The sequence below is a fragment of the Pempheris klunzingeri genome, chromosome 5, assembly GCF_042242105.1.
Source record: "Pempheris klunzingeri isolate RE-2024b chromosome 5, fPemKlu1.hap1, whole genome shotgun sequence".
Classification (NCBI taxonomy): Eukaryota; Metazoa; Chordata; class Actinopteri; order Acropomatiformes; family Pempheridae; genus Pempheris; species Pempheris klunzingeri.
In genome coordinates this window covers 4,710,311-4,732,887 of record NC_092016.1, presented here as the reverse complement: position 1 = coordinate 4,732,887, position 22,577 = coordinate 4,710,311, and the positions used below count along the sequence as shown (strand labels likewise).

Genomic DNA, 22,577 nt, shown 5'->3' with positions numbered 1-22,577 from the left:
TGCAAGTGTGTTATTCTGTAGTTTGTTTTATGTCTTTATATTTTAGAATAACTGTGGTACATGAATTATAACACAGACTTCTTCATATTGATCATTGTAACACAGATTTATTTATATTGATCATTGTAACACAGACTTCTTCATATTGATCATTATAACACAGACTTCTTTATATTGATCATTATAACACAGACTTCTTCATATTGATCATTATAACACAGACTTCTTTATATTGATCGTTATAACACAGACTTCTTTATATTGATCATTATAACAGATTTATTTATATTGATCATTATAACACAGACTTCTTTATATTGATCATTATAACACAGACTTCTTTATATTGATCATTGTAACACAGACTTCTTTATATTGATCAGACTTCTTTGTATTGATCATTATAACACAGACTTCTTTATATTGATCATTGTAACACAGACTTCTTTATATTGATCAGACTTCTTTATATTGATCATTATAACACAGACTTCTTTATATTGATCATTATAACACAGACTTCTTTATATTGATCATTGTAACACAGACTTCTTTATATTGATCATTATAACACAGACTTCTTTATATTGATCATTGTAACACAGACTTCTTTATATTGATCAGACTTCTTTATATTGATCATTATAACACAGACTTCTTTATATTGATCATTGTAACACAGATTTATTTATATTGATCATTATAACACAGACTTCTTTATATTGATCATTGTAACACAGACTTCTTTATATTGATCAGACTTCTTTATATTGATCATTATAACACAGACTTCTTTATATTGATCATTGTAACACAGATTTATTTATATTGATCATTGTAACACAGACTTCTTCATATTGATCATTATAACACAGACTTCTTTATATTGATCATTATAACACAGACTTCTTTATATTGATCATTATAACAGATTTATTTATATTGATCATTATAACACAGACTTCTTTATATTGATCATTATAACACAGACTTCTTCATATTGATCATTATAACACAGACTTCTTTATATTGATCGTTATAACACAGACTTCTTTATATTGATCATTATAACACAGACTTCTTTATATTGATCATTATAACACAGACTTATTTATATTGATCATTATAACACAGACTTCTTTATATTGATCATTATAACACAGACTTCTTTATATTGATCAGACTTCTTTGTATTGATCATTATAACACAGACTTCTTTATATTGATCATTGTAACACAGACTTATTTATATTGATCAGACTTCTTTATATTGATCATTATAACACAGACTTATTTATATTGATCAGACTTATTTATATTGATCATTATAACACAGACTTCTTTATATTGATCAGACTTCTTTGTATTGATCATTATAACACAGACTTCTTTATATTGATCATTATAACACAGACTTCTTTATATTGATCAGACTTCTTTGTATTGATCATTATAACACAGACTTCTTTATATTGATCATTGTAACACAGATTTGTTTATATTGATCATTGTAACAGATTTATTTATATTGATCATTATAACACAGACTTCTTTATATTGATCATTATAACACAGATTTATTTATATTGATCATTACAACACAGACTTCTTTATATTGATCATTATAACAGATTTATTTATATATTGATCATTACAACACAGACTTCTTTACATTGATCATTATAACACAGATTTATTTATATTGATCATTATAACACAGATTTATTTATATTGATCATTATAACACAGATTTATTTATATATTGATCACTATAACACAGATTTATTTATATTGATCATTATAACAGATTTATTTATATATTGATCATTATAACACAGACTTATTTATATATTGATCATTATAACACAGATTTATTTATATATTGATCACTATAACACCGACTTCCCGCCTCTCCACATCCTGCTAACTTCAGCCTGTAAGACTGACACTCAATTAGCCGCCAGATTCACCACAAAAACTCAGATAAAAATGGGATATCTGAAACAAATAGACATTGAAAACTTCAAGTCGTGGCGAGGGAAGCAAGTTATCGGTCCCTTCATGCGATTTAATTGTATAATTGGCACCAATGGCTCCGGTAAGTTTAAGTTTTTAAAGGTTTTCATCGAGCTAACGTTAGCTGTCGATGCTAACGTTACTAGCTAGCTTAGTTGAGTGAGGCTAGCTTTAGCATCGAAGTTTTGCTAGCTGAATAAATGATGGGATATCCATCTTTTTAAGTTAACTTAACTGTATATAAATAACAGAATTTAATGTTTGAGTTAATAAAAACAATGTTTTTTTGTAAGAATGTATTTCAGGGAATTGATTTAAGTTTTTACAAAGTGCTGGAAAAGTGCTAAAGCTACCTGCTAGCTAATATAGAATATGTGATTAGATCATTATTTCTCAAGCATTAATGTGAAAGCAGGATTTTGCTGCTGTAGTTGGTTGAAGTGGAGATAATTTTGACTACAACTAATGATTATTTTCATTTAGAGCTGCAACTAATTAATTGCCTATTTGAGAATAATTTAATAGTTTTAGTAATAGTAATTATTTTTAAAAAAGTAAATTTTTTCAGCTTAAATACGAACATTTCCTGGTTTCTTTACTCCTTTGTAGCACTTAACTGAATATCTTTGGGTTTTGGACAAAACATTTGAGGAAGACATCTTGGGCTTTTGGGAACACTGATCAACATCTTTCACCATTTTCTGAGTTTATAGACCAAACTACTAATCAATTAATCGAAAAAATAGTCGACAGCTTCATCGACAATATAAATTATTGCTGGATGCCGCACTGTTTTCATTACAGATGAATCTGTTGATTATTTTCTTAATTAATTGATCAAATGTCATGTCGTCCCAAATGACACGTCCACAGTGCTTATTTTGTCGGCCAACAGTCCAAATTTTGAAATGATTTAAAATAGATTAAAATAATTGACAGGAAAAAGTTATTTGTGAAGCTGACACCATGAAATTGTTCATGTTTCTACATGAAAAATTACTTAAACAATTGTCAAAACAGTTGCCTGTAATTTCCTGCAACTAATCAATTAATGAACGAATAAATTAAATTAAGTAGTAAGTAAAACTGAGATGTAGTGAAGTAAAAAGTACAATAATGAATTAAATGAGTTATTCAGATGCATGCTGAAGATGTAAAAATCGTTCCAGGTAAGTCCAATGTGATGGATGCCCTGAGCTTTAGCATGGGGGAGCGGGCTGCCTGCCTCCGTGTGAAGCACCTCAGGGACCTGATACACGGAGCCCACATCGGCAGGCCGGTGGCCAACACCGCCCGCGTTTCCATCCGATACTGTGACGACAAAGACCAGGAGACCGTCTTCTGCCGGAGCATCTCAGGTCAGTTTAGAGAGTTAAACTTGAATGAGAATAACAAAGGCAAAGTGATAAAACTTTATTCATAGGGCTCATGTCAATACACAGAAACACACAATGTGCTTTACATTTTAAAAAAGAGACATAAAAACATCAGGCATTTTAAGGACAGAAAGACAGTTTATACATACCCACCATACTTACACCCCAACCTCACTCCCAAACACACACACATAAACACTCATCAACACTGTTCATAAGCCTGAGAGACACAGGACAGATCCACGGTGACTAAAAGCACCTTTACCGGCTCCTGATGTTATTCTGGGAAGAACCAGAAAGCCACAGTCTTTCAAAGAGCATATTTTCTGTGGTGCCCCACATGGTATCAAGCAGAAATAAATAAATAAAAGCTGCTGTCTTAACTGCCACATTTATTGTGTTTTTCAGGTGACTCCTCTGAGTATCACATCAGTGGTGTCCACGTCACTCTGGCCAGATACATGGAGGAGCTGGAGAAGATTGGTATCGTGACCAAAGCTCGAAACTGCCTGGTGTTCCAGGTAAAACTGGCATGTAAAAAGTAGTATTGATACACATGAAAACATGCTATAGTGTAGACAAATGCTGGAGGTGTATGGGTGATACCTTGCTTGCCTTGCTTATAATTTTGAACTGACAATATTTGTATTTACTCAGAAGAGTATGCCTATATTCTTACATTTGATGTTTATGTTTATTGCAAAAAAAAGGGCCTTAAATCTAATTGAAAAGTGGTATTACAAAGTCTTAAGTTCAACTTGCTGATACAGGTAGACACTCTGGTTACATTTGCTGGTACTAGTAATGCTTACAAACCAGTCTGTTTCCCATTATACTCCTCACCAGGGGGCAGTGGAGTCCATAGCCTTGAAGGACCCAAAGGAGAGGACCAAGATGTTTGAGTGCATCAGTCAGTCCAGAGAGTATGCTGCAGAGTATAATAAGAAGAAAGAGGCCCTGTTGAAGTCCAAAGAAGACACACAGTTTCACTTCACCAAGAAGAAATCTGCTACTGTTGAGAGGAAACAAGTGTCTCTGGAAAAAATAGAGGTAAAGTCACACCAGCAGAGAGCATGTGACTTTTATTGTATAGTCCACAGAGCTACTACAGTACTGCTACAGTGTGGCTCAGTGTGTTCTGACCTGAGTCACTGTAGTTTTGTATATATATATATTTGTCATGGTTCAAGAAGTATAGAACTGGTATTTCAATACAAACACAACACTTTGTGAAGGCAGTTGACTCCCATTCATTCTTCTCTCTGACCCGTCCTCCCACCTCCCACTCCTCCAGGCCCAGAGGTACCAGGCGCTGGTCGATAAGCTTCACCAAAACCGCCTGCAGCTGTGCCTGGCTGAGCTGTACCATAATGAGAAAAGCATCAGCGCCCACAGCGACACTCTGAGGGAGAGGCAGCAGGCCGCAGCTGCTAAGAACAACAAACTGGTCAGCGCAGAGCAGACAATCAAAACATACAAGAAAGAACATGGACGCCTCACCAGAGAACAGCTGCACGTAGAGAAGGAGATCCGGTGTGTAGATTTTGGATTTATGGGCAGTTTTGATACAAACAGCGTGATTTTTAAATGAACCAGTATATCAGAAAATACACTACAGTAAAGGGAAATTGAGCAGCAAAAAGGTGTTTTAGTTGTTTTTGTGGGGAAGCCTCAGATGATAATATCTATTTATCTTTAATGGAAAGGGCATATAAGAACCTTCATTGTCTTTGCTAGCAAGTCTGCAAGTCTAACCTAGACCTCCTCTCACCGTCCCACCCAGTGCCCAGGAGCATATCCTGTCCCAGTATCAGTCCCAGTACATCAAAGCCAAGGTCAACACCTCCCATCACATAAAGAAGTCTGAGGAGGTCCGTGCCGCCCTGAGGAAGAGTCAGAAGCTGATGGCTATTAAAGAGCACGAGCTGGCAGAGGGACGACAGGAGATGGTGGACCTGGAGAGGGCCTGGAGGAACTACGAGAAGCAGGCACGGGAGATGGCAGACTCCCGAGAGAGAGATATCAGGCTGGATGAGGATCAGGTGACGCCACCTCTTTTCCCAAACAGATAAACCAAAAGTTATAATACAGTATATATAATACAGCTCTGGGAGGTTGGAGTCTCTTTTTGTGCAGCTTATAGCCTTATAATACTTCTAACAGCACAAGATGCTCATCAAACAAACTGTGTTTATCCTGTAAGTAAATACGTACTAAGCTCAGGCAAGTCCCTGGGTGACAGATGCCTATGAATCAACAATGACAACTGTAAAAGCCACTGTTTATTCTAATTTTGGTTACCAAAACTTGAAAATGACCAAACTTCAGATACCTCAAAATGACAGGGGACAAAGGAGTGACATTGTCATAACACTCCCAGCATGGTTTTGCATGTGTTTCTGCTACAGCTGCAGCGATACAAAGAGCTGAAGGAGCTGGCCCAGAAGCAGGGGGCTGTCTTCAGCCAGCAGGCAGAGAAACTGAACTGGGAGGTGAGAGCGGACTACGAGAAGATGGCTTTCGACCAGCGCAGGAAGAAAGAAGTGGAGGTACTGTCAGTGGCACATTTTCACTTCCACTACGCATCTTTCAAGTGAGCAGCTGCTGAAATACACAGATTGTTTATGTTTCACACCACTGAATCTGTGATTGCTGTTTTTGGCCACTTGGGACTCGGCCACTCAGGAAGTTGTTGTCAGCACAATATTTACATATCATAACTTTTTAAGTTGATAAGATAAGATTATAGGAAGATAAAATTGTTTATCCTTTTGGTGTCTTGTTTCTGCCCACCTGACGAATGTAAGTCCAGTGTTTTCTCTCTATTAGATCTGTATTGGTCTCTACTAACTCCTAATTGAAATATCTGGCTCTTCATCCATTAAATACTCCACTATGTTCACCAGCTAGTAGCTTATTTTGTCTGTCTGCCATTTGGTGCAGAACAGGTGGAGTGTTTTTCTCAAAAACAGCTGCCTGTTGCAGCGAAATACGAAGCTTTTAGAGCAGTGAGAGTGAACCAAAACAGTCAATTTCAGCTGAACAGTGAGCTGAAACTCATTATAAAGTACTGTAAGGCTGAGGGAAGCTAAGCTGAGGGACATTGTTATTTTGAAAATATAAATTGTAGCTGCTTTAAGATATTTGTATCACTATTAGAACATCATTTGTTGTAGGTTGCCATCAGGAACAACCGGACTCAGCTGGAAGATTTGACTCGCAGAGCAGAGAAGTTAGAGGAGTACACCAAAAACTGCAAGTACGTTATATCACATGTCTGTACAGTTTCTGTCCCAGAAAGACATTTTTTATAGTATTACTGCATGTTTCAGGGCGTCCCTTGAAGAGTACCGTGAGCAGGAGCAGAGCCTGAGTGCAGAGCTGCAACAGGGCCGCCACCGCAGCGAGGAGGTTAAGCAGGAGCTGGGCCAGGTGCTGGAAGAGCTGGGGAACGCCCGTCTGGACAGTCAGGAGAGCACACGCCATCTGCAGCGCAAAGAGCTGCTGGAGAGGCTCCGCAGACTCTTCCCTGAATCTGTGGTAAGAGACAGATGGGCTTAATGAGTACCCAAATGCGGTGAGAGGCAGGAGACTGAAGGCATGTTAAGGAATTTATTGTTGTGGCAAAACAAAACACGCCACACCCAACAAGGACATTTAACTAATCTCACTTGGCAACCGTCAAGGAAACAGGTGAAGTCAGTGATTAGACAACATAAGTTATTGGCTGGACGGTCCAGCTCTGCAGGAGCAGCACCTTGGAGAGTGCTGCAGTGCACATTCCCAACAGAAACTTTATTCAGTTCCTTCATAGCAAACAGCCCCTGTGCCAAATACCTGGAAAGTTATCACAATCATTCGTTATTTAGAGATGAATCATTTTTAAAAGTCCCTTGTCTGCTTTGCACTGATACTTAAGGCCATTTTTTTGTTTTGCTCACCTAGACTGTATAAAAGAAGTGGGTGTGGCGCCTGGGTCTGAAAAGTGAAACCATTGCAGAAGTGCTTTAATCTTGCATTCTTGGTTCCAAAACCAAGATGGGAATGCTCATAATTTCTGGCTGCATCTGTTGAGAGAAATTTATTATTTCTTTAGAGGGTGAAACCTTGTGAAATGGATAATTATTTGCAAATATCATGCATCAGTCACTCATCACTTTTGAAGTACAAAATGCCCCTCACTCGATCTGTGGAAACTATTGTTTCTTGTCTTTTCATTTGTTTTTCTTTCGTGTCCCAGTATGGTCGTCTGTCTGACTTGTGCAGCCCCATCCATAAGAAGTACCACCTGGCTGTCACCAAGGTGTTTGGCCGCTACATGAATGCCATTGTAGTGACCTCTGAGAAAGTGGCCCGTGACTGTATCACTTTCATCAAGGAGGAGCGATCAGAACCTGAGACTTTCCTGCCCATCGATTACTTGGACGTAAGTTGAAACTGAAACAAGCCGTGACCTTTTTTTTGCTTGATTGAAAATGCAAAATGGAAAAGAAGGTGTAGTTGTCATTGTTTTTCAGTTTACCAATGTTAACCATCACTACTATGTGACCAGGTGCGTCCTCTGAATGAGCGACTGAGGGAGGTGCCCCGTGCCAAGATGGTGGTCGATGTTGTCCAGATTAACACTGCCGCAGGTGCTGCCCAGCTGAAGAGAGTGGTGCAGTTTGTCTGTGGCAACGCCTTGGTGTGTGAGACCATGAAAGAAGCAAGGAGTATAGCGTTTGACGGACAGGAGCGTAACAAGGTAAACTTGTACCTGAGCAGCAGATGTTGGAAGCAGGATCAATTAAATCCACTGAGAGGAACAAAAGCACAAGACAGCAGTGTCAGTGAAATGACAAAATTGATCACTACATTTTTATAGAGTTGGCATTATTAAAAGGGGAAAGTTTTGCATACAGCGTCTTAAAAAATCTAAACCCTCAATAAGAAAGTCACCTAAAGACTACAGACAGATTTTGTAGGCCAAAACGGACCGATCTAGTATTACCACCTACAGCCCTGAACTTGCTTACTGACTCACATGTTGTCGCCATGCGTGCTCTGTAGACAGTATCTCTAGATGGGACGCTGTTTGCAAAGTCAGGTGTGATTTCTGGAGGCTCCAATAACCTGCGGAACAAAGCTCGTTGCTGGGACGAGAAGGACGTGATGCAGCTGGTGGAACGCAAGGAACGGCTGACAGCAGAGTTGCGCGTGAGTCAACACACAAAATATCAAATATGTATACAATATTGATGAATAATGCTGTCAAGAATTAAATTAGTATTAAAGAGTGCGTAATTTATTTGCAGTTCACTGTCAGTTCACTGTTTTCGTCCTGTGACAGGATTTGATGAGGCTGAGGCGGAAGGAGTCCGACCTGAAACAGATCATTGCTCAAGCTCAAGGTGCTCAGACCCGCCTGAAATACTCCAAAACTGAGCTGGAAAACCTTCAGAAGAAAAACATCCCTAAATGCCAAGCGGTAGGACTTTCTGAAATGTAATATCAGATTTGATATTGATGTTCTTTTACATGGCTCCCCTGCATGTTTACATGTAAATCAGAGCGCCTGTATCACTCTCATTTGAATCCCAAAGTATTAGACAACATATTTTATCATGTTGACACAGAGGCAGAGTCAAAGTTCAGTTGTGCAGTTCTTATTCTGTCTTGTCATGTCCTGCTGATTTTTTCTAGGAGATTTCTCGTATGGAGAGTGAATTAGCAAACCTGGACTCTCAGATACAGATGCAGCAGGAGAGCGTTGAGGCCAAGGGTTCACAGATGAGGATAATCAGAGACCAGATCGACCAGGTACTGCAGTCTGCGCGCCATTTTCAACCAGTTTCAGCGCTCTGGTTTTGTAACTTGACCGCCATGCTGAGGTTACCAAAGAATTCACATTTTCATTCCATTACTCTTTCAGTTAGTTACTTGAATAGAACTAAATAAAACCTGGTTGGTGTACATTCATTTTCTTCAGTATCATGTTGCATGTATAAGATGGCATCCCTACATTCCCAGGGGTTCAAGAAAGAAAAAATGTTCATGTGCTACATAAAGTATTTTACTTGCATCAGTTAATGTCACCAGTAGACAAACTTAGCTGCCATTGTCTAATGGCTGGTCGCTTGTAGCCTACTTATCAGTGTAGATGCTCTGTGTATTTAGATGGAGGACTTGGTGTTTTCTGACTTCTGTGCTGACATCGGTGTGGCCAGCATCAGAGAGTATGAGCAGGAGCACCTGAAACGAGAGACAGAGCTGGACAAGAAGCGGTAGGACAACCACATGAGAGGATCTACATTACCGTATATGATAAAGCTAACCAGCTGAATCTGTGAAGAACATATAATAAACACATAAGTAATGAAAATGTAATGAAAATCAAAAGGAGAATAGCTTTCCGACAGAAATCTGTATAATTGTAGGTCGCCGTGAAAAATACGAAGAAATAAGAAGTTATTTGATACACAGAATGACTCTGAATCACCAAATTATCAATCTTTATTATGTTAAGTGTTTTAGTGGAATTCAGATATACCTTGAGCCGTAATGTAATTGAAATATAAATTCCATTTTGTCAATGTTTAGCAAATTGCCTAAAATTAAAGGGTCTTACTTACTTACTGCTTATATTTACAAACTTCAGTATATTCTAGAGTCGTGTGTAATTTCTGTATGTACGGCATTTGTACGTATGTTAAGTTCTTGGGTGTTTTACATCATTAACACCTTGTTATGTCTCTACTTTCAGGCTGGAGTTTGAGGGTCAGTGCACTCGCTTGAAAGCACAGCTGGAGTACGAACAAGACCAACTGGAGCAGCAGAAGAAGAAGCTCCACAAAATGGAGCAAACCATCGACACGGAGGAGAGAATCATGGCCGAGCAGAGGAAGGTGGTTATTTATTCTGTGTTATTGCTGATATAGTGACTATACTGTCACATTGTTTTCCCTTAATATGATTAAAATGTGCCCATAATGACATGTTAGTTACTAACAAACATAGCAAATATTAACTACCTACTAATATATAGATTCGTTCCTCACAAGTCTGTATTAAGGACTATTTCTGCACACACCCTAGCTGATGAGAAATTCACCCTCCTCCCTTCAGGATGAGGAGAAGCTGCTTGCAGTGTTGGAGGAAGGTCAGAACAAACTGCTGGAGCTGAAGAACCAGCTGCTGTCAAAGAAGAGCCAAGTGGCCGCTGCCAAAGCTGAGCTGGACCAGAAGACCCAGAGCCTCAGAGAGATCAACATGTAACACTACCACTAACACTGCAGTGCAAACTACCACTGTTACCTGTGTTACAGAGGCTTTCTCCTCTTTAAACTACTACAGAACGGTTGTTTATTATAAAGACTTGCTGTGACTGTTAAACTGATTAGCAGGTCTCCTATTATTAATAACAACTAAAACTAAGGTAGTAATGTTTTCTGATCCATAATTCTTTTCATCTGCAGTGTAAAATCAATAAACAGAATTCAATCTGTTTTCTATCACGATCTGTTGGATGTTTCATCTGCAATGTCATGAATTCGTATTTTAAACACAGCATTGTTGTCTGTGTTTTTTCCAGAGAGTTGGTGAAGTTTCAGCGTGAGTTGATGTCTGCAGAGATGGTGTTGGAGCAGAAACGCCAGGCCAGGCACAACTTACTGTTGGCCTGCAAGATCCAGGATGCCCCGATCACTCTGCTGTCAGGGAGCCTGAATGAAATCAGTGAGGTGCAGGTAGGACAAAGACATAGACCACGTTTTAAATTCATGTAACACTTAATTCAACACACTGTTCACATTTAATCCTGGACAACTTTTCAGCCTCTCAGACATTTCTTGCTTTAATCCCCACATAGAGGAGTGCGGAAGACAATTCACTGTTCGTTGTCTCTTCTGAATTTCCATTTCAACAAGTCCTGCACAAATTTGGATTAGTATTAGATACTAATTTGCAAAAAAAGAAGAATGCAATCACATTAGAGTAATGACAGAAATAATAAATCAGCATGAAGCCCTTTTGGTATCACTCTGACGTGATGACTGATTCTTCTGGTCTGTACAGCTGGACACAGAGTCTGAAACCACTTTAGCCACTATGGACATCTACGAGAGAGAAGCACAGCTCATCATCGACTACTCTGCCCTGGCGGCTGAGCTCAGGGTGAGACGTCAAGCCTCATCATTGTCCTCATTCAGTGCTTCCCAATCCTGCTCCTGGAGGCCCACCGCCCTGCAGGTTTTAGATGTTTCCCTGCTGCAACATTCAAACGTATGGGTCGTTATCAGGCTTCTCCAAAGCTTGATGACGTTGATCATTTGAATCAGGTGTGTCTGAGCAGGGGAACATCGGAAACCTGAAGTGAAGTGAGTCTCCAGGAGCAGGAGTGGGAAGCACTGCCCAAATGTTGTTTATTCATTTGTGTGTGTGCAGAGTCAGCTGGCAGTGGAGGAGGCGGAGGCCACCTTGGAGCGGCTGAGGGAATCCGTCTCCTCCATAGAGGGAGTGCTGCACCGCACCACCACCCCCAACCTGAAAGCTCTGGAGAAGATGAGGGAGGTGAAGGACAAGTTACAGGGAGTGACAGAAGGTGCTTTGTGGCTTATGAAGTTTTTAATGGCAAAAATTTAACTCTTGATAGGTTGCTTACTTTTGCTATAATCTATCAATCAAAACAGTTTATATATTTAATGTCTTAAATATTAACTATATATTAAGATTTGAAAACATTTTCAATTATTGATAAGTGTTTTGGGTTAACTGGCTCGGCTTCGTTTCCTGTCCCTCGCTCAGCCTTTGATGCCAGCACTAAAGCGGTCAGAAAATGCAATAGGGAGTTTGAGCAGGTCAAAGCTCAGCGCCTCCAGCTCTTCAGCCAGTGCTTCGAACACGTGTCTGTCGTCATTGATCAGATCTATAAGAGAATATGCAGGAACAGCAGCGCTCAGGTGAAGCAACACAACCTCAACCACAGAAACTCACAATTTAAGCTTAGTATACTGCATAATCCAACCAGTAGGGTTAGTGCGTGCTTCAGGGGTGATTTAAAGTAGGTGTATATGTTTATGAAATTACAATGGACTGCTGTACCTGCTCCAGGCCATTCTGAGTCCAGAGAATCCAGATGAGCCGTACCTCGGCGGCATCAACTACAACTGCGTGGCACCGGGGAAACGCTTCATGTCCATGGACAACCTGTCTGGTGGAGAAAAGGCCATCGCTGCCCTGGCCCTGGTGTTTGCCATCCACAGGTGAGACAAGGCTCACAGTCAAACCCTGAAACAGACTAGATCACCTTAGACGGCAGTAAGATAAAAGCCTCAAGATAATAAAGTTTGAACATGTATATGATAGCGCCAGATAACAAGTAGGATAAGCAGTTGGACATAACACTGCCCTATTGCCCATTAACGTCATTTAACAAAATCACTCATTAAGTTTAGCAGGACAGCTGGATAATTGCCCCCCCACAGCTATAATAACAAAACTAAAATAAAAAAAAGTCATAGCACAGCTGTTGACATGCAGTGAAATATCTCTCAAACTTCAGTTTCTTCTTGAAGGGGGAAAATGAGTGGGCTGGGGCTCTTGTAATGATCTTGAGTTTTTAAACTGATGAATGAACTAATAAAGGGAAGGCTGTGAAATCTGGTGTCTGTTGATCCCCTCCTCTTTCACATCATTTTTATGTGAAGAACTCTTGTAAAGAGATTTGCTGCCTCTGTGTTTTACTTTGTATTGAAGCTATCGCTCCTTCAATTATAATTTTTTAGACATATTTTTCTTATTGTCTCACGTTATCTAATTCTTGTAGCATCTGTTTTAATGGCCGTAGCGCTGACATTTAAGCCACATTGTTGGTTCACTGTGTCTTTCTGGGTGTTTGTGTTATTTCTCTCAGCTTCCGCCCTGCTCCCTTCTTCATCTTGGATGAGGTGGACGCAGCCCTGGACAACACTAATATTGGCAAGGTGGGAGTCCAGCTGCATCCAGGGTTTACAAATAAGAACTACAGTTGTGCTAATAACAATTAGTTGATTAATCAGTTTTAACATGTTTGCTACTCCACGATCTCAAATGTGAGGATTTGCTGATTTGTTTTATATCGTAAAACTGAATATCTTTTGGTCTTGGACTGGTGAAAATAGAACATTTTAAGGTGCAAGCTTGACTTGAGGGACATTTTGATGGCCGTGTTTCACTTTTTCCAGAGGTTTTACGTGCTAAAAGATGAATCAGAAAGTGTCTTTCTATGAGACATTAAATCAGCTTTGTCTCAGCTGGTGTGACCCCATCACAGGATCTAGATACTCTCTAGATACTGATTATATTGGTGTTTACCATGTGTTGTTTGTGTTAAGGTGACCAGTTTCATCAGAGAGGAGTCCAGGGAGAACATGCAGATCATTGTCATCTCCCTGAAGGAGGAGTTTTTCTCCAAGGCCGACGCTCTGCAGGGAGTTTACTCAGACGTAATAAAGTTTTATAACGTGCTGCAAGTTGGAGCAGAACCTAATTAATTAATTCCTACATGTCACGGCAGCGCAATCACTGCTGTATTCTCCTCCTCGCAGATTGATGAATACATGTTCAGCCGCATTCTGACCCTGGACCTGCAGCCTTACCCTCTAGCTGAGGAGGACAATGGGATGCAGACGGACGGGGAGAGGACAGGATGAGCGTAGCCTTGACTCACGTACATGAAGGCCTTCCACTCTCTTACTCTTACATTTATGTTCAGTGGTTCTCAGTGGTTTAGTCTTTCAAAGAGGTGTGCAAGCAAAGACGTTAGCTTAAACACGAAATGATGGTTTATTTGTTCCATTTTAGGCTGTTTTACTTGACAGATTTCACTGAAAAGTAGAAAGAGTGGCTTCCTGCTCAAGCCTCCAGGTATTTAGCATTCAATCGGGTCAGTGAGACAGTTTCAGTCTGTGTTTACTAGCATGTGAAAAATCAGCAGGAATGGACTCTGTTCATCTTTCTTGACTGTTGCGGTTCTTGTTTCTCCTCCAGGATGTTCCATTTTATTCAAAAGTGGCTCCAATGTTGGTGTATTACTAATATATCTGGTAGCTGAATTGTTTTGTGTTTGAGTTGTGCTTGTTAGTTTGTCTTCTGCATCCTTCATCCGTCAGTGTGAGGCGGCAGTCAGTAAGACCACATCAGACCATTTCTCAGTGCACACAGATGAATTACTTGCGGCTTTACAGTGGGTGGAAGGAAATAACCAACGTCTGATAGCTTATCAGTCTGCAAGGTCGTCATGATGGAAGGATATTATTTATGAAATCACTCAGGGGAGTGGATGTCTCCTTCCTCTGGGTTCCTGCTCATGTAGGGGTGGGGAAATGAGACAGTAGACATATTGGCTACCTTGGTAGGAATACTGGGACTTGACTGACACGATGGGTTTACAGTGTTCAAAAACATGTTGGCTTTGGTGGAACCAAGGGAAGAGATGGTTATTACTCCTTGAGAAAAGGACCAAACACTGGATTATGTACCCGCTAATAACCCAGAAACTATTAAACATGTACTGATAGATTGTAACAGGTACAAAATTATGAAAAACACTTAATTACATTGGGAATTTTCCAAGGGGTGACATGGAAAGTGCACAATTTTCTAAATAATTAAAAGTAACAGGAAGAATAGATGTTTTTCCTGCCGGTCTGCAGTCGTTCAAACATCCAGTCCAGTAGGTGGCAGCAGCGCACCTGTAGGCTGATCTGCCAACCGCCATTTAAAACCCAGAAGAAGAAGATATTTACGGAAGTGTTGGTTTCACTGAAGTCACAGGACTGAGTCATTAATGGACCATATGTTAACGTTAAGCTAGATAAAATACTTAAATTACATGCGACGCCGTTTACTAGCAAGAAAGCTTCTATTTTAACCTTTAGAGAGGCGCCTGGTCACCTGTTAGCTTGTTGAGCAGGGACGATATGTGCTAACTTAGCTAGCTTTTGCTCTGTGAAACAGCAGAAGTAGTTAGCTAAAAACGCTAGCACTGACTTTCAGTTCCCCTTTGTGGACATGGTTGTTTGTAAAGTGTCTGTGGACGGGTTAGCGCCCGATATTTAAATTATTTCTGGAAGCCTTGAAGAAAGCTAACCGCTAACGTTAGCTTGTAGGCTAACTAAACGTTTTAGCACCATGGGGGCCGAGCAGAGTGGAGATGCGGAGCACAAACACTCCGATTACAGCTCATCTGGTGAGTGAAACCGCCTGACATGCATTTATTTTATGTTTGTATTTGTCTGAAATCAATTTTCATAGACGTAAGCCAGGATAACTATAGCATTTTTGTGTTACAGCAGGTATCTGTGTCATGAGTAGCTTCATTTTCCAAATGCACTGGTGAAGGTCCTTCACTTTAAGTTAACAGTGGCAATAACATCATGTAATTTGTTCCTTTATTTGTTTTTATTTTCCTTTAATTAACAATATTCAATACAATACATGGCTAATAACAGCACAATGCATTTAGAGTTGAGATACCAAAACATTACCATATTATTACATTTCCCATTATACTCTCCTTATAATCTTATATGCCACTATTTCATACTGTGCTGTATTAAATCAAATGTATGTTAATGTTATACTGTCTGATGCAGCTGCAGCGAATTAGTCAATCAGTAGATCAGTTGTCAACTATTAAGTTAATTGCCAGATTTTTTTTTTAAAGAGAAAATCTCCAAATTCTAATTTCAGCCTGTCAAACTTACATAAACTTAAATATTTTCAGTTACCCCCGATGATGGTAAACTGAACATTTTTGGATTGAGGACGAAGCAAGACATTTGAGGAGATAATTTAGGGCCTTGGGAAACACTCATCAACACTTCACAGTTTTCTAATACAGACAAATATCACTTAAATTAAATATAAGCTGCTTACATATATTCAACTTGCTGACTCTGTTGCTATTAATCACATAATCATGTCACTTTCCTTTGCAATCTTGTTTTATTTAATGTCTATGTGCCCCTTATTTTTTTTAAAGTAATCCGTGAGTCATCAATAAAAGCATATTCTGTGAGAGGTCACATATCCAGTGTTTTGATACCCACATGGTGTAAACGGAGTGCTATCTGTTAATGGAACTGTTGTTGTTGCAGTGGTGCCGTCTCCAGCAAAGCAGAAGGCAAAGATGGATGATATTGTGGTTGTGGCCCAGGGGACCCAGTCAATGCGAAACATCCACAACGACCCAGATGTCATAAAGCTTCAAGAAATACCCACCTTTCAGCCGCTCTTGAAGGGTAACTCTTAAGCTTGCCAGCTGCATATGTGCATTTTAGTGTCACCTTACAGGACTATTAAGAAAGACACAAAGTCTGAAACCACCAACAATAGTTGACACCGTTTTAGGGTGTAGTGTGTACACATCTAAAAACAATCACAGGTGCTAGATTAAAAGACAAACTGAAAGTTGAAGCCTAGAGAAAATATCTGCACACTGCACATATAGAGTCCAACAAAGCAAATTTAATACCGCCAAGTTTTGATCTCTGTAATTAGTGTTGATGTCTTTGTTTTTTAAGATCTAAATGTTGTTTTTAGAATTAGATTCATTCAGAGTTGTTGAAACAGCATGCAGCAAGCATCTCTGATGTCCTCCATTTCAGTTTTCACATGAAGACATTGAGAGTTTTACCTTTACTTGTCTTTCAGCCAGTCCCCAACTGTCCATTTTCAAAATCTCTGTAGTGATGCTAATTGTTGCTGCAATCCATTAGCACAACGTTAGAAGGTAGATGTGCCAAGTTTCCTGTGTAGGCGCACTCCTGAAATAGCTGCTGTGTTAGTTTTGTCAGATCCTGTTCAGAGCTAATTACAATAATTACCAACTGTTATGCAGTTGTCAAGTGTTACTCTGTACTCCTCGCTCTCCACAGGAGTGCTGAGTGGCCAGACGTCACCCAGCAGTGTGTGTCTGGAAAGGCTGGATGCCGCCCAGGTTCTGCAGCTCTGCATCCGATACCAGGACCACCTACACCAGTGTGCTGAAGCCGTGGCCTTCGACCAAAACGCCCTGGTCAAGAGGATCAAAGAGGTAAGGAAACCATAGTGTAGCATGAGACGCACACAGAGGGTCTTATTAACTCTTGTGTTCCTTATTGAATGTAAATGGTTTATGCACTCCTCCTTTGTTCCTTTCTGGGTTTTTCAAATCAATCAATCAATCTTTATTTATATAGCGCCAATTCGTAACACGGGTATCTCAAGACGCTTTGCATAAAGAGCAGGTCTGGACCAAACTCTTTAATTAAGAGAGAGACCCAACGAACAGAACCAGGTTCAGAGGTGGGCGGCTTTCTGTCGGGGTCCATGTTGGGTGGAGGTTGGCAGAGAGAGAGGGAGGGAGAGAGGGAGGGAGAGAGAGAGGGAGAGAGAGAGAGAATACTAACAGCAACTATAGCACTGACAATAGGAATGTGACTAATAATAAGCAATATGGTAACATTGAAAAACATGACAATAATATATGAATAATAATTGCACTAATATCAGTAAAAAATGTCGACGGCCGACAATCTGCAGCAGTGATTCGTGAAGCCAGAGAACCAGGACCAGGATCCACAGGAACCTGAGAGATGAGAAAAGCACTGAAAGGCTCTGGGGAAGATGGAAATCGCCCACTCAAATGTTAGCAAACAGCATTGATGTTGGTTACAGCACTGATGACCTCCGCTCCCTCAACCCTGCTCACAGTCACACACGCAGTTCACCGACAGCGGTGACACACAGGAGGCAGAAGGACCTCGAGGCGCAGAGATGTGCCAGTTCTCAAGGGAGCAGCAGAAAATAAAAGTGAGATATCCATGGATACATAAAGAGATTCACGGCTCTGTACGACGTGTCCTCCTCCTGTGTGTCCCTGGCAGGAAGCTAATGAATGACAGGAATGGAGTTATGGGAGAGGGAAGAACAAAGACTAAGTGAAGTAAAAGAAATAGGGAGATGGAGGAGAAACAGAATAATACGATCTCTAATAGCTAAATAGTAAATCAGGAAGATCGTCAACACGCTGGCTTGGCTCAATCACGAAGAGAAGCGCCGGAGGTTGAATAAAATACAGAATAAAATAGAAAAACCTCAAAAAAATAATATACTCACTCTTGTTAACCGCTAGCATCAGAACAAATATAATAATAATTGATAAAGTGTTATTTATCAGGCAGAAACACCAAACATAGCTGCGTCCAAGCAGGGTAAAGTTTTCATCCATTAGTGTGGAAGCTGAATTATCTTCTGTTTTACTCTGACATAATTCAAATTGGCGTTAAAGGTCAAACACTATCTCTTCTTCTCTCTCTTCAGATGGACTTGTCTGTGGAAACTCTGTTCAGCATAATGCAGGAGCGCCAGAAACGCTACGCCAAGTACGCAGAGCAGATCCAGAAAGTCAACGAGATGTCCATGATCCTGAGACGCATCCAGATGGGCATCGACCAAACGGTGCCACTGATGGAGCGCCTCAACAACATGCTGCCCGAGAGCGAGCGCCTGGAGCCCTTCAGCATGAGGCCTGATGGGGATTCTGCCACCAAGTAGCTTCCTTAAAGCCAACAATGCTGCTGGATCTCCATCTAGTCCTCAGTCCGAGAGGCAGTGCAGGTCTGTCCAGCTGTAGGGATACTAAGTCTTCACATGGGTGCATAAAGGTGTTTGTTTTCATGGTAGAGGTAGAGCTAAGTGCAACCGTGTGAGACTGCTCTAGTCAAAATCAGTCCATTTTATTCTTTTTACTTAATGCAGGAAGTTTAGCCGAACACACATGCTCTTATTCAGCATCATCATATTTGATGAAGTGCTTACACTCAGCACACACTCATACACATGCGTACCTGAGTTTAGCACAGCCATCTGCTGCTGGCCGCTGAGCAGCTCTACTGGAGCTGTTGCCAACTTGTGAAGTGCTGCGATCAAATGTACCCCAACTGCAGAGGGACTGGAGATTAGAAGTTATTCCTTCACTGTAGGGACTCACACTGGCACAGGCGTCCTGTACTAATCTAAAGACACGAGAGGAACACTTGTGAATGAGTCAGAATGAACTCCATATGCTCAGAAACTGGTCCTGCAGATGCATGGTGGGTTTTAGAGACTCAAGAGGTGTGAGCGACAAAATTATCTCTAATGTGTTTTTCCTGCTGCTTCGGAGATTAACGCTCGAGTCGCTCAAGAACCTGCAGTGGATGGATTTTTGAATCTTGCACATCACATTAAAAATGTTTGTTGGTTGTCAATATATGCCTCGCTCACTGCCTGGAGACCCCTTCCATGGACTGCTTGTATGCAGATTGACTGCTTTCGATTCTCTGAACAATACTGGTGAATCATTCTGGGATATTAAGATTCACAGAGAAAAACCAAGACGGGTTATTACCATTGGATTACACAAGGACCGTGGATGTACTGTACGCTGGAAGTAAAACGAGACGCCTCTTCTTGGACGGAGGTCAGCCTCAATGTTGTCTTGAACTTCAGTTTTGTGGTGAATTTTAATTTATTTGGATGTTTTTGCTCAAGCAGTTGTGTCAAGCCTGTGTACATGTAAAACAGTGAAGAAAAGAACTAAAAAGAGACGCTGACGTTTCAGTTTTTCCGCTGATTGGTACAAAAAAACGGGTGCTGACAGGAAGCGTTCTGGCAAGTTACCGTCTAGTCAGAGATGGCACACGTTCAGATTACTGTTCAACATCAACGTCTTCGCTTGTCACAGTGACACGAACCAAAGATTCACAAGCTGTTGAACAATAAGCAACACTGAGGAGACAGTTGGTCACGTTTGGCATCACGTTAACGTCACTGTTTCATCTGTTACATGTTGGGTCTGTCATAAGTTGTGCTCTTCAGGCTGCAGGCTTGGGGCAGTTCACCCAAATGACCAAGCGCCCTTTCTCTCTTAGCTCTGTATCTGTACATGTATGCCCGTGATTTTGGGTCTATTTGTACTGGTCATGGGAAATATGTCGTCACCTCAATTCATTGGAGGTGACTGAAATTTTATTTCTGGTGCTCTCAGCAGTAAGAAATTAAATCATCAGCAGCATCTTTGGAGGAAAAAATGTCCCTGGTAATTACTCTGTTAGTCAACAATTTAAATGTAGACTATTTCTCGAGGACATTGTCTCTAAAACACCATCACGGCATTATTCATATTTTCATATTTTGTCAATGCTTTTAGCACAAACAAACATGATAACGTGGCGAGCTGCATAAATAAAATGAATTGTTATTGTATTGTAATTATTATGATTTAATTATTTGCATGGTTAAATACCACAAAAGCTAAGTGAGGTCAGTGTTTTTTTTGTTTTTTTTTCTAATTTGGATGAACAAACACTTTAACTAATCGCTGGTCAGTTTAAATAAAAAAAAAATAAGACACTGAAAAGAGAGAATTGGTTATTATTGCAGCTGTGGTCCAGTGTGAGCTTGTGTGAGTCACTAGGTGGTGCCAGAGATAATTCAACACAGTCTGAGGCTTTGTGACGCATATTTTAAGGGTAAAACTCCCAAAACAGAGATGTTTCAGAGAGTGTACAGCAGCTGGAGCGTCATACTGAAGGGCTAATTCTGTAGCAGGGCTTTAAAGATAAACAACAGTGCAGCCACCTACCAGGCCGGCCAGTTTGCTTACTTCTAATAGAGCGTCAGTCATCCCAGCATGTAATTTCATTTACATCTGCCACCCTCTTCCGATAAAGAGACTATGTAATCAGAGTTTTTACCAAACCATCATACACCCCCACCCAGCGTCACCAGATCACACAGGCGTCACCACACTGGTTGGACAGCTGGACAGTGACGCAAGTCCTTGTCCAACCACTCGTCCAAACTAAAGAGAGCTCTGTTCGCAGGGAGAAATCTGGGCAACAATTCGTTTATTAATCAATTAGAACAAGCAAAACTATGTTGATAATTGATTATTCATCATTTTTTACGAAAAAATGCCAAATATTTCAGCTGTGTCAGGCTTCTAATATATGAGGATTTGCTGCTATATGAAACTAAGTTTCAGCACGTCTCCAACCAAGCAGGTTAATTGATAATGAAAATAATTGTTAGTTGCAGCCCCACATAGTTTTCTGTGACATTCAACATGTTTGGGTGCTGTTCACATGGAAAACAATGCTCATGTCATAGCTGTGGCATTAATCCATATTGAAACAAGGTCATTTTGATTTTTCTAACTTATTTCTTCTCTTTTGATGTTTTTAGTCACTGTAAGCGTTGCCTAACTCTTTTTTTGGGGCAAAACATTGTGAATCAATGCTCGTTCAAATTCAGTTTTTCCAAGATTTCCTCTCTCCAGTCTGTGTTTCTTGTGTTTGTGAATTGAGCAGCGTCGCGTAACGCTGGAAGTGTCTGGTATCACTCGGATTACAACACGTATGTATAAATGTCAAAGACCTAATCAGAATTGGGCATTAAAGGATTTTGTCCAGAAAGAGCTTAGCGCTAATGGCGAGCTGCTTCGTGGATGCTGTTTTTTCCCATGAGCCAGTGCTCTGATTAGACTGGTTGTGTACGTTGTTGAATTTTTCATCGGTGTATAAACACGCTGAACTCAATTACACCTACAGAAGGATCCTCCTCCGGCTGGCTTGCTTTGAGGTACAGAATTAGCCCGGTTCGTTGACATAAGGGACACAAGGCAGAGACAAGTTTTCTTTTGAATTTAAAGCAGAACTCCTTTGATATGTTATCGCCTTTCATGTGTAAATTAAAATGGCTGAAAAATGTCTTAAATGGCCTTGGGGGTATTGTTTGAACATTGGAGCAGAAATGGAAATTGTCATTGCGTTGTGTGGCGAGGAGGTGTAAAAGTTCCTCCGAGTCTTTGTAATGAAGAATAGCTCCTGACGCTCAGAGCTGGATATTAACGCTACGAGATGATACAATACGATCTGCCACAAGGAAATTCATTTTCTGAAATGAAAGAGAAATCCAATTTCCCCTGTATACTTCTCATTTGAATATAAATCAAAGGCTGGTTTGCTCCCCTTTTCCTCCCTGTTTTGCCCACTCAAAATTGGAAACATGAAAGCAAGTCTGGGCTTCTTATCCCTGTCATCTTTAAGGGTGAAACTCCAACCAACACTGCTTGTTTGGCTGCAAAAAGACCACAATTTTGCATTTCAAGATAACACAATCACTGAAATGTGTAAAACATTG

General features: G+C 40.3%; 2 protein-coding genes across 2 annotated transcripts; both read left to right on the top strand.

Annotated features, from left to right (window-relative positions):
- The first annotated feature begins 1,989 nt into the window (after positions 1 to 1,989).
- Positions 1,990 to 14,084, top strand: smc1b (structural maintenance of chromosomes 1B). Its single transcript, XM_070830430.1, is given in 26 exon segments — positions 1,990 to 2,098; positions 3,186 to 3,374; positions 3,801 to 3,913; positions 4,239 to 4,442; positions 4,687 to 4,925; positions 5,176 to 5,434; positions 5,801 to 5,941; positions 6,569 to 6,651; positions 6,725 to 6,932; positions 7,633 to 7,818; positions 7,945 to 8,136; positions 8,442 to 8,588; positions 8,722 to 8,859; positions 9,075 to 9,191; positions 9,549 to 9,655; positions 10,135 to 10,276; positions 10,497 to 10,642; positions 10,963 to 11,116; positions 11,445 to 11,543; positions 11,814 to 11,970; positions 12,174 to 12,328; positions 12,480 to 12,631; positions 13,282 to 13,351; positions 13,742 to 13,852; positions 13,955 to 14,041; positions 14,043 to 14,084. Coding segments are annotated over 26 exon segments (3,747 nt in total).
- A 1,070-nt stretch (positions 14,085 to 15,154) lies between these two features.
- On the top strand, positions 15,155 to 19,079 carry borcs5 (BLOC-1 related complex subunit 5). Its single transcript, XM_070830961.1, has 4 exons — positions 15,155 to 15,597; positions 16,508 to 16,651; positions 17,288 to 17,445; positions 18,714 to 19,079. Exons 1-4 carry the CDS (start codon positions 15,540 to 15,542, stop codon positions 18,945 to 18,947), a joined length of 594 nt encoding a protein of 197 aa, XP_070687062.1. The 5' UTR covers positions 15,155 to 15,539; the 3' UTR covers positions 18,948 to 19,079.
- Positions 19,080 to 22,577: the final 3,498 nt, after the last annotated feature.

What these genes read in the sequence shown, in the direction of transcription:
- borcs5 (XM_070830961.1), top strand. Translation starts at nt 15,540, where the DNA reads ATGGGGGCCGAGCAGAGTGGAGATGCGGAGCACAAACACTCCGATTAC. An exon ending in CTCCGATTACAGCTCATCTG is followed by an intron (nt 15,598 to 16,507) that starts GTGAGTGAAACC and finishes TTGTTGTTGCAG; the next exon opens with TGGTGCCGTCTCCAGCAAAG. An exon ending in TGGTCAAGAGGATCAAAGAG is followed by an intron (nt 17,446 to 18,713) that starts GTAAGGAAACCA and finishes CTCTCTCTTCAG; the next exon opens with ATGGACTTGTCTGTGGAAAC.